This window comes from Mycosarcoma maydis, chromosome 23 (assembly GCF_000328475.2).
Source record: "Mycosarcoma maydis chromosome 23, whole genome shotgun sequence".
In the NCBI taxonomy this organism is placed as follows: Eukaryota; Fungi; Basidiomycota; class Ustilaginomycetes; order Ustilaginales; genus Mycosarcoma; species Mycosarcoma maydis.
This window is the reverse complement of record NC_026500.1, coordinates 177,554-191,722: the sequence shown is the minus strand read 5'-3', so window position 1 is coordinate 191,722 and position 14,169 is coordinate 177,554. Positions and strand designations below refer to the sequence as shown.

Below are 14,169 nucleotides of genomic sequence, written 5' to 3'. Positions count from 1 at the left end.
TGTATATAACTTAGCTGCTCTGTTGCTTCAGCTTGGACCAACTCAACCAGCTAACCACAGACGGCCCTTTCGGAAATCACACCGCACGCTCACAAATCACGAATACACACGATTCGTGCCTCTTCTTCCGCTCACCTTCACGCTTTGTGATTTCGATCCACAATCACAATCACGAATTCGTGAATTGACGATGGGGTGATGCTCAAAAATTCGGGAATCCCAGTTGAACATTCGTGATTCGTTTCGAGACAACTATTCTCCTGTCGGCCAGCGACATCGTGACCTCTTGATTCTCATTCACGATTATCCAGAAGTTAATTATAACCGTGAAATGTGAAATGTGATGAGTTACACGATGGTTCTTCCTCGTTGCTTCTCAGTTTCTTTTTTTGGAACAACGTGCTGCCAGATTCGTGATTGCCACATAGCCGTGATTAACAGATTGCGCTGTGATAGCCAATCAGCTATCCGTTCTTGTAAATCTTTTCCGTCGCATTGCATTTTTTATGCAGCATTCACGATTGGTGTCCAGATCGAAATGCGGTCGCTAAAGTGTAGCAGGCAAGTGAGAGACAAAGAAACCCAATCGGTGGAACCAGACGAGTGGGAATCGTAAATATATAATGGAAACCGACTTGGCCGGCGCGGCGTGGCGTGGCATGGCGTGGCGTGGCCCGACGTCGCCCCTTGTTCGGTGACGCCCCGACAAACTCGCGACTTTCACTGTGCCCCTTTCTATCGCCCCTCTCCCCGCCACGTTGACCCGCATCGCTTTCTCAGCCAGTAAGTCTCACCAACGCGGATTCCGCCGCCGCAAGACGAGCCTAAATTAATCGTTCAAGCAGCCTGAGTGCGAGCAAGTGTGAGTCGTAAATCCAGGGTCCAATCTCCTCGCCCCTATTCGTGATTTTGGTACTCGCTCCACCAACTAAGGTTTGTCTCCTTACCGTAGATTCGCTCGCAGGCCAATCTGAATCGCGATTCATGTCTCACGCATAGCACCGTGATCGTGAGAAATGCCCCATTTGGCTTCTCGCTTGCCCAGTCACAAGTCTCGCCGCCATTCACCGTTTTTGATTGAAGGCAGAAAGCACGTTCAATATTTTCAGTTCCCCTTGGTGCTTGGCCCCTTGCTCTTCTTGGCTCTCTAAGCATGCTTCTCCACAGACCACGCACAACGTCCCATGTACCATCCTCGTGGCGTGAATCGTGAATGTGATTCAAGCCATCTTCAAGGAATTTCTTGATTGTTGAGTCGATCCTCGCTGCTGGGCTCGACGACCATTGCAAAGGATCCATTCACCATTACACCTCCATTCGTGATTGTAATCTTTGTGTCAATTACGAATCGCCAAGGTCTTGTTCCAAACCAAAAGAAACAAAAACACAAAGTGAGCCATGCCGCCGGCTCAGGTATCCACGTGGCAGCTCCTTGACTTTCAAGATGTTTTGCAAGTCCGACTCTGAGCGTTCTTGACAGTCTATCAGACATCACCGCGCCCATGCTCGCGCGGTCGTCGCTATGATTAATTCTCATTTCATGCTTCGCCATTAGTCCGTCTCTTTCCATCGCAAATGCCGACACTTGTCGCCTGGTTTGAGCCTACTACCCCCCCCCCCCCTTTCACCTCAGCTCCGAGATGGCTCGTCGGATTGCCGCCACGACAACTTCGACGTCCGAACTACGTCTTGGCGGACAATGACCAATGTCCAGCTCCAACACCTCTTTGTCGGCATCCACATACAGAGACGCCAGCTTCCTCGACTCTTCCAGACCCGCATCCTGACGCCCATGAATGTGAATGCTGCGAATCGAAATGGGCGCCACCTTGGTCGCGTCCACTCGCTCCATCGTTCCATTCGCATCAAAAGGTCTGCCTCCGCACATGAGGATTGCCAGACGTACCGGCAAACGTCCAGCGCATCCCAGATTGTTTTGCATCTCCAAAAGTAAGCCTGTACATACGGCACATCCCTGCGAGAAGCAGATTAACCCGTCGTACATGAACGGCTCCACGTGCAAGGGCGTCCTTGTCCCGGCAGAGCTTGGAAGTGAGGCTGGCGTATCGACTCCCGGACCAAGGCCGTGAGATCCTCGTCCAACTTCGATGGGGGCCTTCTGAAATACAGCGTCGAGGCTACTGCTGCCATTGCCTGCATGTGACTCTGCTCTGCACGGAAACATGCGAAAGAATGGAGCAGATGAAGAAGAAAAGGTTGGAGTCTCTGGAGGGGTCAAGATGCCAAAGTCTTGTCGTTCGTAGTTCATAGAGATAGCAACCGATTCTTTTTGCTGCGACCTGAGACTCGCGATGACTTCCGGTGATACTTGTTCAGCAATTCTGGCGTGAGCAGCTCGCAGTTTATTTCGACTTGGATGTTGATACCATGCATAATACGACTCTTTCGGAAAGATGCTTTCGATGCCTGCATGCGAGCAAGTTTGGTTTCAGCCTCTGAGCGATAAAAGAGTAGCAAGCGAGCAAGAAGCTTTGTAAGGACTTACCTTGATACGGAGCAGAGATCTCTCCACCATCCATGTAATGCACCTCGACGACATCGCCGAGCAGATCGATGATGGGCTTGATCTGCGACTTCATGATTCTGGCAGAGGTGCCTTTGCCGTGCAGAGCTAGTAGTCGTACCTTACGAGAATGCATTCTTCCTTCCAAGCCGGATTATGAGACGATCTTGTCGTTGAAAAGAAGTTTTCTCTGAGTAGTTTGAGGGTCAAAGGGACGCTTGAAAGCGTTTCACCTTGTAGATGTTTACACTCTTAAATCAACAGACCCCAAACCACTTTTTTGAGTGGCGTGGGATCATAATTGATACTTCTCAGCCAGTTGCGCAGAGGAGTACTACGGAGCAGCCGCTAACCACTACCCTGAACCCAGATGTATGAGCAAAAGTGAGTCAGACAGCAATGGACGTGCCTATGGGAAAACCCAAAGTTTGGCACGACGGTGATCACGCAGTCGGCAGCATCCGAAAAGTCTCAGATTTCCTCTGGTGAAGGACCGATTGCAATTGTTACAGGGCTTCGTGATTCTGAGGTGCTGTCTCTATCGGAAACACCGATCGGTTTTCAGTTCAATTATGAGTTGTTGCGAACGCTCTTGCCTCTTTGACTGTTTCCAACTTGCTTATCAAGTCTGCTCTCGGACTTCTATCAGCTCTTGGCTCCGGCTTAGCTGATGAAAGCCTAGTTACTACAGTCCTTACATTTTCATCCCGGCTCGATCGTCATCGACACCAAAACCGCATTTGACCGGTGATCTTAGACCTGACTAGGGGGCCTTGATACAGTCCGCAGGCACAGCCTACGACAGCGTTTGTAATTACGTCTGATGGAAGAACCGTCTCATATTATCATGGAAACTGCCACAGCACTTTGTTCTGTTTCACACCTACAGATGGCGTAGTCTGAGGCCCGCCACTCATCTGTACTTCACCAGCAACCATGAGAACAAGACATCGTTGCTCAGCTGACCTCTTTGGTGCACTTAGCCGCAGCTGTGTCGAACTCTAGAAAAGGTCGGCGTAAGTGCTATTGTCACATCATGTTCGGATGAACCGACCCGCTCCTCCGTCGGCTTGAAATTGTGTTCACCCTTTCAGCGAGACGCAGATCGAGGGCTGAAAAACAGTCGGAGCCTTCACGTTCAGGTAGACTGCGTCGCCCGCGGTGACTCACTTACCTTAACTGCGAGGATCGGATGAGGACGAATCAACCATGGCTCGCCATCGGATGTTATCCGAAGTAAGATCGGATCTCGCACCTTCTTTGGCTCTCTTCGGATTACTCGTAGTCTCAGCGTCGCCAATTCTCTGAAACAGAATTCGCACGACCCACTCAGGCTCACTCGCTTGCCTACTTTCTCGAAGACTCTTCGCATATAAAGGGATTCAGCCAAGTACTCCAGCCCCGTTCAGAGGACGTGATCAGCTTCGACCACCCCCTTACCACAAAACATCTCCTTACCAAACGACATCAAATCGACAAACCCAAGCCATGAAGGCCCACGGCCATAAGGTCGTCTTTGTCCATGCTTCCCACCGACAGATCCTTCTTCCTGCGACCTTTCAACTTCTTCACACCGTCTCATGCTACGATGTCATCCTCAAAGCATACCTTGACTCGGCCTACCGTGCATTGCGACACGAGGCCGATGCAGCTTCACGGTCAGCGCCGGATCGATCCCCCAGGCCTTGCAAGCTCCCTGCTTCCTTCGAACAGCTAGCCCAGACTGCCTTGGTTCAGGAGCTGCGTTCTTACCCACTTTCTCTGACAACTCTAGCTCAAATCGGAGTGGTGCTGGCATCCAAAAATGACTTCAAGCAGGCGATGCAAGGCGACTTTGGCGCGATCTGGGACCAAGAATCCTCCTTGACCATTGCAGTTCTACGATCGGTCGACGTGTCTAGCAGTCTCGAAGTGATGCCCACAGCCATCGAGGCAATCAGAGTCGCGTGCTGGCTCGAGCATCACTTGCGAATGAGATCGCCTCACTCAGTTGGTGATCAGCAGAGTGCCGCAATCTTTGGAAGTGAAGAAACGATCGCGGCTGTATCAGAAAATTTTCGAGCAGAAGGAGTTTCTTTCCAAGAGGCAGTGGGAGGAGTTGCCGTACAAGTCGCTAGCACCAAGCAGCTTCAGAAGCTACTTCGCAGCATTAGCGAGAGTCATCCAACTTCTGCTGCTGAAAGCTCTCTTGTCCCTGTCTTGGACTCCGACGAGTGGACACGTCTTCGGGCAAAATTGCAGTCAGACATCGCAAAGCGGAACATTAGGATCGCTATCGGCTACGATGCGATCTCTGAGCAGCCAAGTTGCACCAAGAATATGATGGTGCTCGACCTTTTCCGCCTCTTCTCGCACCTGAACTCTGGTCGATCACGTTATCAGTTTGCGGAAGCTGTCCGACTGGTGCAAGAGCAACTTTCTGCGTCGCGCATTCATCTTCCCTGCATTGAACTTCTACTACTGGGCGGGACGATGAGAGACGGATGCGCGCAAGCTGCAGTAGACGCTTTCTTCTCTTCTAAGTTTCCGTTCACTCCGGTTAGGCTTCTCAGTCTTCTCTGTCCGAAAGACTCTCACCGATGCGGAGATGAGCCAGCCACGTCTTCCAAGGTGCAAGGCACTCCTTGTCAGCAGATAGCCATCATCGGCATGTCTTGCAGGCTACCAGGTGCCGAAGATGCAGATGAGCTCTGGCAGCTGCTTAAAGAAGGCAAGGATACATGTGAAGAGGTATGTTGAGAGTTAGCGCGCCCGCTTTCCACCTCGCCTTGCGCGAACAGCGACAAGACTGACCCGATTTATCTCATCCGTATGTGCTGCGACTACTACTGCATCATCGCAGATCCCCAAACGCCTTTATCGCTATCAAGACTACCACTCTGCATCTTATAGGGAACGCAACGTAATGCGAGTCAAAACAGGAAATTTCGTTGCGAGCGCGAGCTTGTTTGACAAGAGCATCATTGGACCGATCATGTCCTGTGAAGACTGCGCCAAAATGGATCCGCAACAGAGAGTCGCCATCCTCACCGCACATGAGACGCTGCAGAAAGCTGGTTACGGCTTCTCTCCCTATCGGCACCCCAGACATCCAGATCAATGGAGCACACATCTCGCTTATTGCAGCGATGATTATCGCGAGCACCTCAGTCAGAGCATCGAGGCCGGCTTTGTCTCCAACACTCAACGAGCACATCTTGTCGCCCGAATCAACGCTACTTTTGGCTTTCGAGGCGAGGCTTGCACTTACGATACTGCATGCAGCTCTGCTCTCGTTGCAGTGGAGGCTGCCTGCAACAGCCTCCTGAGTGGAGAGACGTCCGTGGCGCTTACGGGAGGAGTCAACATTCTTACGCAGCCGCAAATCACAATCGGGCTTGATAGAGGCTTCTTCCTCTCGCCATCATCGCAGTGCATGACACTGGACGATGCAGGTGCCGGCTATTCACGTGCTGACGCCATTTCCATTATGCTGCTCAAACGTTTGCCAGATGCCGTACGTGATGGTGACCCAGTTTTGGCCGTCATCTCGTCAGCTGCCACCAATCATTCGGGAGAATCCTTTTCCATCACCCATCCTCACGGGCCTACACAAAAGAGGTTGTACCAGGCAGGCATGCTCGCCAGTAAGACACTTCCTCAAGATTATAGCTACATTGAAATGCATGGCACCGGGACCCAAAGTGGAGACTTTGAAGAGATTACCGGGATTGTTCAAACTTTTGGAGAGGGCAAGAGAGGCGACGAGTCGCCGCTAGTCCTCGGCTCTGTCAAAGCCAACATTGGTCACTCGGAAGCAGCTTCAGGCGCCAGCAGCATGATCAAGACCATCAAGATCTACGAGCATGGTGAAGTCCCCCGCCACATCGGTATTCGAACCAAGCTGAATACCAAGCTTCCTGGTCTTGACGGTCTACATGTGCCTATGCGGGAAGCAAAACTGGACAGGGTCAACACGGCATTTACACTCGTCGACAATTTTTCGGCAGCGGGCGGTAACTCGTCGATCGTCATGGATCGAGGCACTGCATATCGCAACAGACTATCAGAGCAGAGCAAGCAAGCTCTCGATTTGGCTGCCAGACATGGTCAAACACCGGAAGAGGACAAGCACCATCTCTTGTTTGTCACTGCTGCTACATCCTTTTCCTTGGACGCAAAAAGGCGCAGGTTGATTGCATACTTGGACACGAACAAGCATGTAGGCTTGAACGAGTTCTGCAGCGCCGTCTCACTCGGGGAGTCCATGCTTCCTTACCGACTGATTGCTGTACCTTCCAACATAGCTGAGGCGAGGTCGTGTCTTGCTAGCCAAGAGTCCGTCTACGTCGGCTTGAGTCCTATCGGCCTCAAGAAGCACGCTGTTGGTATTGTTTTCAGTGGCCAAGGCTCGCAGTACCTCAACATGGCTAGGGAGCTTTACGTGCACAGCGCCGCTTTCCGCCGACACGTAGATCACTGCAACTCCATTGCTTTAAGTCTTCTTCTTCCAAGCCTGGTCGAGGTCATTCACCCTCTTCAGCCATTGCAAAATACCTTGCAGACGGATGCAACCAAGCAGCGCAAGGCAGACAGCTTCAGTGCGGCGCAATATCAGCTTGCGCTGATTGCTACTGAGGTGGGGCTGGCTTCTATGCTACTCGATTGGGGCTTGAAACCTTCCTGCGTTACAGGACACTCTCTGGGCGAGTATGCAGCTCTCTGGCTATCAGGTGTTGTGACTCTGCGCAGTCTGATAGAGCTCGTTGGGCGCCGTGCCTTACTCATGATGGAGCGATGCACACCAGACGCCTCTTCCATGCTCGCCATCCGCGAGAGTCGCAACACAGTCGAGCGGTTGCTTGGACAATCTCGAAACGAGCAGCTCGAAATCGCTTGCGTCAACAGCCCGAATGACACAGTGGTTGCGGGTCCTAACGAAGAGATCGAAACGCTGCGAAGATTCTGCGAGCAAAGCGAGCCGAAGATCAAGGCAATGGCAATTCCCGTGCCTTACGCTTTCCATTCTAAGGCGGTCGAGCCTCTCATGGACGAGTATCGCATGGTAGTAGCCAGCCATACCTTCTTCAAGCCAGAGATGCCTGTGGCTTCCAATCTCCTTGGACGAGTAGTCAGCCCAGGTAGCGATGAGATTGCTGGCTCATACCTGGTCTCCCACCTCCGCGGACAAGTGCTGTTCTCAGACTCGATCATTGACTTGCAGAGCCAGCTAAGTGTTGATACTTGGATTGAGGTCGGACCGCACCCAACCTGCACACCCATGTTGAAAGGTTGCTATGCCGAATCGACCCGCATGCCAGAGTTTTTCTCATCCTTCCGACGAGGCAGCTCGTCTTGGTCTTCGACACTCAATCTCGTCAAGGAGCTTGCATCGCGTGGAATCGATCTGAATTGGGACAAGACCTTTGCGGATTTAGGCCTACGCTTCTGCAATCATGGCCTCGCAGCACAGCTGCCGCTATATCCTTTCGATCTTGACGAGTATTGGGTGCCATTCAAGGACCGTGGCTTGCGTGATCATCTTATCGCAAGCTCTGCTCCCGCTAATTCTTCGCATGAAGATGGTGTGTCAAGCAAAGACACCGAGGCAGCTTCACGGGAATTGCCCAAGCCGCATCATACACTGCTGTGGCAGTGTCTTCGGCTGGAAGGAGCATCGCCATCGGCGATGTTTTTAGCGCGTGTCAATCAAAGACCCTTCCGCGACTTCATCCGGGGCCATATCATCCTCGGCGTTCCCCTGGCGCCTGCTACGGTCTTTGTCGAGCTGGCACAGGAAGCAGGGATGTACTGGTGGCGGATGGACCCCTGCAAGCAGAGACCACCGTCTCAATCCGAGGATGATGTGGTCATCGAAGTGCTTGATTTGTCGATGGTAGCTTCGCTTTACCTCAACGCGAGAGACCCCAAGCAGAGCATCGAAATATCGCTGCAGGGCAATCCGACATCTGTGGACGGCTCGATTGTGCAATTTTTCTCGCACAGCGAACAGCAGCATCAAAAGCATCAGTATGGATCCTGTCGAATCCGTATCATCACAAAGGAGCACGTCACTCAACAATGGGCTAGGCTGCGCCACCTGATTCTAAGATCAGCCGCAACGATCAAATCGCAGCCTGCTTGCATGATTAAAACCGACACAATCTACAAGCAGTTCGAGGCCATTGTGTTATACTTGGATGGTTTCCGCGGCATGAACACCATTTTCATGACTGACCTTGGTGACGAAGCTGTGTCCGAGGTCACGTATCATTCCAATGCAGTCACCGGTCGATTTTTGTGTAGTCCGATGCTACTGGACAGCCTTGGTGGACTCACGGGCTTCATCAGCAACGTCAGCTTTGCTGAAGGACCTTTCGTGTACATGGCCGAAGCTATTGGCAGGATCGTTATCATGCCTGCTATAGCAAAGCTGCTGCCTGGCAGTACGACAAAGCTGCAGGTGTATGCCAGGATGGAACAAGACAAAGAGCTGTCCAAAGGCTCTGCCTTCTTCTTTTCGCCAGACGGAGAGCCAATGGGCTCGATGGAAAACATCGTCTTTAAGCGAATTCGCCGAGACATGCTGACAAGGTTGGTGCAGCTCTCGTCCAAAGCTTTCGCCAACGAGGCCGCAAAGTCAAGCAAAACTAATGATGCCACTGACAGTGGCACTCGAGAGACCCGCCCTCGGTCGGCCACGAGGGCTACCAAAGCTCTGAGGAGATCCGGAAGCCCATCGAAAGGGGCCCTCCACGCGAGCTCAGCAGCGACACATTCAGCTAACCAAGAAATGCAGTCTGAGTCGCCGATGGACGAACTCACGAATCCGGACAGACGCTTCAGCTTCTCAGCCCCGCATCACATTGGCGGATCGCGACTGATGCGTTTCGAGGGACAGAATGTTCTCTTCGTCTTCCCTGACGGCAGCGGGACAGCTCAGGTGCTGCCCAAGTTGGAAAATAACACGACGCTCTCCGTATACGGATTTGACTCGCCTTATCTGGGACACGTGGGTGCGTGGAGCCGAGGTATAGCCGAGCTGATCGACCGATACGTGGAGCTGCTTTGCAGCGTTCAGCCGCAAGGACCGTACAAGCTGGCAGGATGGAGCATAGGAGGCATCTTTGCTCTCGAAGTGGCTCGACGTCTGCTCTCGATGGGCCAGCAAGTCGCTTTTGTTGGCTTCATTGACACGCCGAGTCCCAAGCAGATTCAGCCGCTCTCCGCCGATACACTGGACGAGATGCTCAAGCCGATCACGTCCAACACGGTTCGCGAGCACTTTAGATCGTGCGCTCTGAGTCTGCCGGAATACCGTTGCCTGGCATTGCAAGCGGCGGATCGGCTGCCAGACAGGGTGACGATAGTCAATGCGAAGGAAGACTCAAAACTAAAGGGTGTGATTGCAACCGAAAGCGAATGGCGATCGTTTTGGCGCAACTCGGGCAACATCAGATTCTATGAAGTGGATGGTGACCACTGGAGCTGCCTGAAGCCTGCTCTCGACCTTGTCGTGCGCAGTGCTCAAGAGTGAGGAGAACATCTGAGCCGGTCGAGGCGCATCTCTGCTGTGCTCCTCTACCGTTCTACAATGTGTCTGAACAATTGCTCTGGACAATACCAACCGAAAAAAGTCGTTTGCGCGAATGTTGGAGCACAGAGTGGGCTGAACTTGTGCATTGTTTTGAGAGTGTTGTTAGTGTACAATGGTCTGGACATCCGAGTTGCCGCATGCAATGGGCTATACTGGTAGGCAAGATTGCGTCTGGGGAGTGGAGTCGAATCGTGGATTTAGTAAACAAATTTGCTTAGAGGTATCGCGAGGATTGGGGACAGTAAGATTCGAACCTCTCTTCGACCTTGTCCCAGTTGACGCAGTTCCAGAAGGTGGTGAGGTACTCTTCCTTGCCCATGATGCCGTAATCGTTCAACCAGGCGTGTTCGTGGACGCTGATGTTCAAGAGAGGGTAGAGCTCCTTGCCGACCTTGTCGGTGATGCCTAGGCCACGGAAGAGCGAGTCTACTGGACGGGTTGGGCGGTCTTGTGAATGTGTCTTTGGGACATCGGTTGTTGCGGGGGGTTGATCGTTGATGCTGGGGAGGGAAAAGTGTTTGCCCTGTTGGATTCTGTTCTGGACGATGACGGTTCCTGCGCCAAAGGTGGGGACCACGCCGAGATTTCGCTGTTGGTCGGTGACGAGCCAAACCCAGCCGGAAGCGCTCATGCCGTAGGCTGCGGATGAGAAGGCGAGGCACATCTCTGGGAAGCTACCAAAGCTCTTTGAGATGGCGGTGGCGAGTTTGGGAAGTGGTGTTGGGTTTCTGAGTCGGTCCTGCGGTGCAAGTGTCGAGAGGAAGAAGGCATTATTGAGCGCCTGTGATGCGTAATTGAAAGCGAGCAGCTTTTCGCGGTTTTGCGAGAGACCAATCACGGTTTCTACGATCGAGGAAGAGGCGAATTCGGTATCTCGCACTTCTTGGTTGAGCAATTCGAGCAAACCGGATTGCCAGTTTTGCGAGATCTGCTTGATCGTGCTCGAAGAAAGGAAGGGAGCACATCCTTCAGAGAGAGGCTCGGGCGTGGGTGGACACGTGTGCAGGGTGCGAAGCTGGCTGGTGCTAGAGGACGAGGCGGCCAAGGCGGACGAGAAGGGTGAAGAAACAACAGACGTACGAAGCGCACGCGATGCGAGGCATCCTGAGCGGACGAGAGGTGCAACAACCATGTTGACCGGATGTAGTTTGGATAGATGTCGAGGTGGAGTGAGGGAATGAGTGATAAGAGACGATGAATGCACTCGACTGGCCTCGGAAGCGTCAAGCGATTTCTTCCAGTCGTGAGTCTCAGTCAAGAGGGCTGACTGAGTCTTGCAACTTGCAAAAAATCCATCCTTTTCTTCGGAACAAGGAGAACAGCTGTTGCACTCACCACTCACGACTGCGTGATCACAGCAGACCGCCAATCGTGAGTCAGAAAAATGAGCCATTTCTTCTTACGATCCACGCTATCTCGCGCGAGAAATTCTATACCATTTTCAGAACAACCGCCGAGTTTGAGCGCGATGCAACAACTCCACACGGCTTTCCGTATTCGTGTTTCCTGTCCGTGTTCCGTGTTCCACACTCACGACTCACCAACACCGAGACAGAAGAAAAAGAAAACACAGCACGAGAGCAACACTTTCTTTCACCATCCTGCTCATATTCTGCCACTGTCACCACATCTCTATCATCCTCTTTCAGGCTTCCTGCACTTTGGCTCCTGCACTTTGGCTCCTGTCGTGAGTCGCAGACTTCGCCAGGTGATCCAACACCGATGCCGTCGGGCTTAGCGGCGGTGCCGCCGGCGCAGTTGCCAACCAAGTATCGCGATGTGATCAAGATCGCATTGCGACCGCGCCAGACTCGAGCGTTCATCCTTTCCGCAGTAGCATGGCATTTGCTCTTGACCTCGGCATTGCTCAGTACCGCCTCTCTGTCGCTTATGTCACCATTGACACTGGGTGTTAGCTTGTTGTCGTTTGCTGTTGGTGTCCTGCCTTTGCTCGCAAAGCGGAAACGCAAGTTGTCGCAAATCACGACACCACCTGCTCGCCTAGCGCCTTCCAAGGCTCAACAGCTATCGTCAGCGCTAACTGATCCGGCACTGCTACCGCTGGTATATCAGCACGTTGCTGCGTTTGTTGTGCTGGCGTTGGGTTACGCTGCGCTGCTCACGTATCGGTCGGGCGGATGGGCCCCTCAAGTATGGGTGGAGTCGCATGGATCTTTGTACCTCAACGAACGCTTTCTCTACCTCATCGGTCAATCTATACTACTCGGAACTGTCTATGCATTCCTTTTGCGTGGTCTGCCGTCACCTGAATCGGTAGCATCGCCTTTATTCGACCCGTCAACTTTGACCTCGGATACCGCGGTGACGATCAAAGATCGTGTCGCCTCTGCCTTCAGCACGCGTCTTCCAAGGGCGGCAAGTGTTGCAGCTCTCACCTCATCAACGAGCATTCTGATCTACAGCATCATGCGCATTCGTATGTGGAGTGCCATCTTGATGGTCCTCGGAACGCGTGGAATGATGCGAAGACTCTTTGTCCCTTCATTCCGCGTCGACTTTGCGTATGTCGAAGTGTCGCTGCGCACAGTGCTATTCAGTGTTGCAGCTGTTTGCGCCGTAGAGACGGCGTACTTGCTGTTGGACGTATACCTCACACATCCGCTACCGGCTGTCAGCAAGCATACAAAGTTTCCGAATCGATTGCTGCTCGATGGCATCCACGAACCAACTCTCTTCTTTTCGAATCACGCATTTTCGGAGCTGGCAAGGCTGAGTGCGGAGGACAAGGATATAAGGCGGTCCATCTACAATGACGTCGGCGGAGACGTTACGGCATGGATGCAGATTCGAGATCGTTGTATCAGGCTGTTGGAGGAGAGTAAGGTGTTTGTGGAACGTCGTGGACAACTTTCGTCTTCCACACCACCTCGAACTCAACCTTCGTCGCAGCAGACTGTTGAAATCCAGCAGCAAAACAACAGTGCCAAGCCTCGTCCAACCATCTGGGATCAGCTGGCAGCTGGACAAACCCCACCCAAAGAGAGCGTTGCATCCGCTACGACACCTGCACCTGCCACTAACAGCGCCAGCAAACCAGGGCCGTCGGCGTCAGCGCTGCTCAGTGTGCACAGCGTGTCCAAGGCAGCTGTGAGCTTGGCGACGTTGATCTGGAAACTGCTGCCCGCTGACGCTAAACACGTCGTGTTCGGACCACGTCGACAACAAATGCTGTTGGGCGAATCGCCTGCCTCGCAAGCCAGCTCGATTGTGGCACGTGATGCACACCGCACCATCTGTGCGATCCTGACACTCAAAGCGTTGCTGTGTCACAGCCTGGACGAAGACGCATACGGCAGCGTATCGAAAGACATCCAACGAATCCTGTCGGAGATGGTGGATCTGGAGCTGCAGATTCGGTCGTTGGGGATGCAGCTCGAACGCCAGGCGATGGAGATTGATTCGAAGCTGCAGAAGCTCGTTGACCAGGTCACCCATGCACAGGGAGACAAAGCCAAGCAACACGAGGCGTGGGCTAGCCATGTGCAGCTAGAGCTCAGCCAGGCGTGGGCGAAAAGGGGAGCACGCGATATGGATCTGAGCCTGATCGCTGCCATGAGGCAAATCCTGAACACGTTTGAGAAGTTCGATCTGGCATTCGGGGATGACTTGGAGCTCAAATTGGGTGAGTGTTTGCGTTAAAGCCAGGCGGGAGGGCCATGTTGAGCATTCGCAATCAAATCCACTCTTGACATTCGTGATTGAAGACGACACTTGGTGGTTGGCCAATCGCGGCTGTCGCGGCTGTCCAACAGCGTGAGTTCAGAGAGTAGCACGTTGCTTGCTCGCAGTGACCTTCGTGCTTGTCTCTTAGTGTCGAGAGGATGAGCACTTGATCAGTGAAGGAGCAAAAACCTCCACCTTGCGAACTGCTCATCCGACATTCACGATTGTAAATCTCACAGCACGCCCTTGTCGCCGCCATGCCATCGATGTGGGCTTCTCTTCTAAACTTGCCTCTGAGCTCGCGTTGAACTGATGAAGCTATCGGATCACGCCGAGACCTCTGATATCGGTAGCATACGTCGTGTGATCGTGACAGAGCGGATGT

The 14,169-nt window shown here is 52.8% G+C and overlaps 4 protein-coding genes across 4 annotated transcripts; 2 read left to right on the top strand and 2 right to left on the bottom strand.

The window, feature by feature from the left end:
* Nucleotides 1-1,624: 1,624 nt before the first annotated feature.
* On the bottom strand, nt 1,625-2,660 carry UMAG_06419 (uncharacterized protein; the record flags this gene model as incomplete). The annotated part of the gene is made up of 2 exons (XM_011394400.1): nt 1,625-2,427; nt 2,507-2,660. 2 exons carry the CDS (start codon nt 2,658-2,660, stop codon nt 1,625-1,627), a joined length of 957 nt encoding a protein of 318 aa, XP_011392702.1.
* Nucleotides 2,661-4,012: 1,352 nt separating this feature from the next.
* Nucleotides 4,013-10,040, top strand: UMAG_06418 (uncharacterized protein; the record flags this gene model as incomplete). Its single annotated transcript, XM_011394399.1, has 2 exons — nt 4,013-5,254; nt 5,367-10,040. 2 exons carry the CDS (start codon nt 4,013-4,015, stop codon nt 10,038-10,040), a joined length of 5,916 nt encoding a protein of 1,971 aa, XP_011392701.1.
* A 274-nt stretch (nt 10,041-10,314) lies between these two features.
* UMAG_06417 (uncharacterized protein) lies at nt 10,315-11,232 on the bottom strand (the record flags this gene model as incomplete). Its single annotated transcript, XM_011394398.1, has 1 exon — nt 10,315-11,232. The coding sequence occupies one exon, from the start codon at nt 11,230-11,232 to the stop codon at nt 10,315-10,317; it is 918 nt and encodes a 305-aa protein (XP_011392700.1).
* Nucleotides 11,233-11,822: 590 nt separating this feature from the next.
* Nucleotides 11,823-13,760, top strand: UMAG_06416 (uncharacterized protein; the record flags this gene model as incomplete). Its single annotated transcript, XM_011394397.1, has 1 exon — nt 11,823-13,760. One exon carries the CDS (start codon nt 11,823-11,825, stop codon nt 13,758-13,760), a length of 1,938 nt encoding a protein of 645 aa, XP_011392699.1.
* Nucleotides 13,761-14,169: the final 409 nt, after the last annotated feature.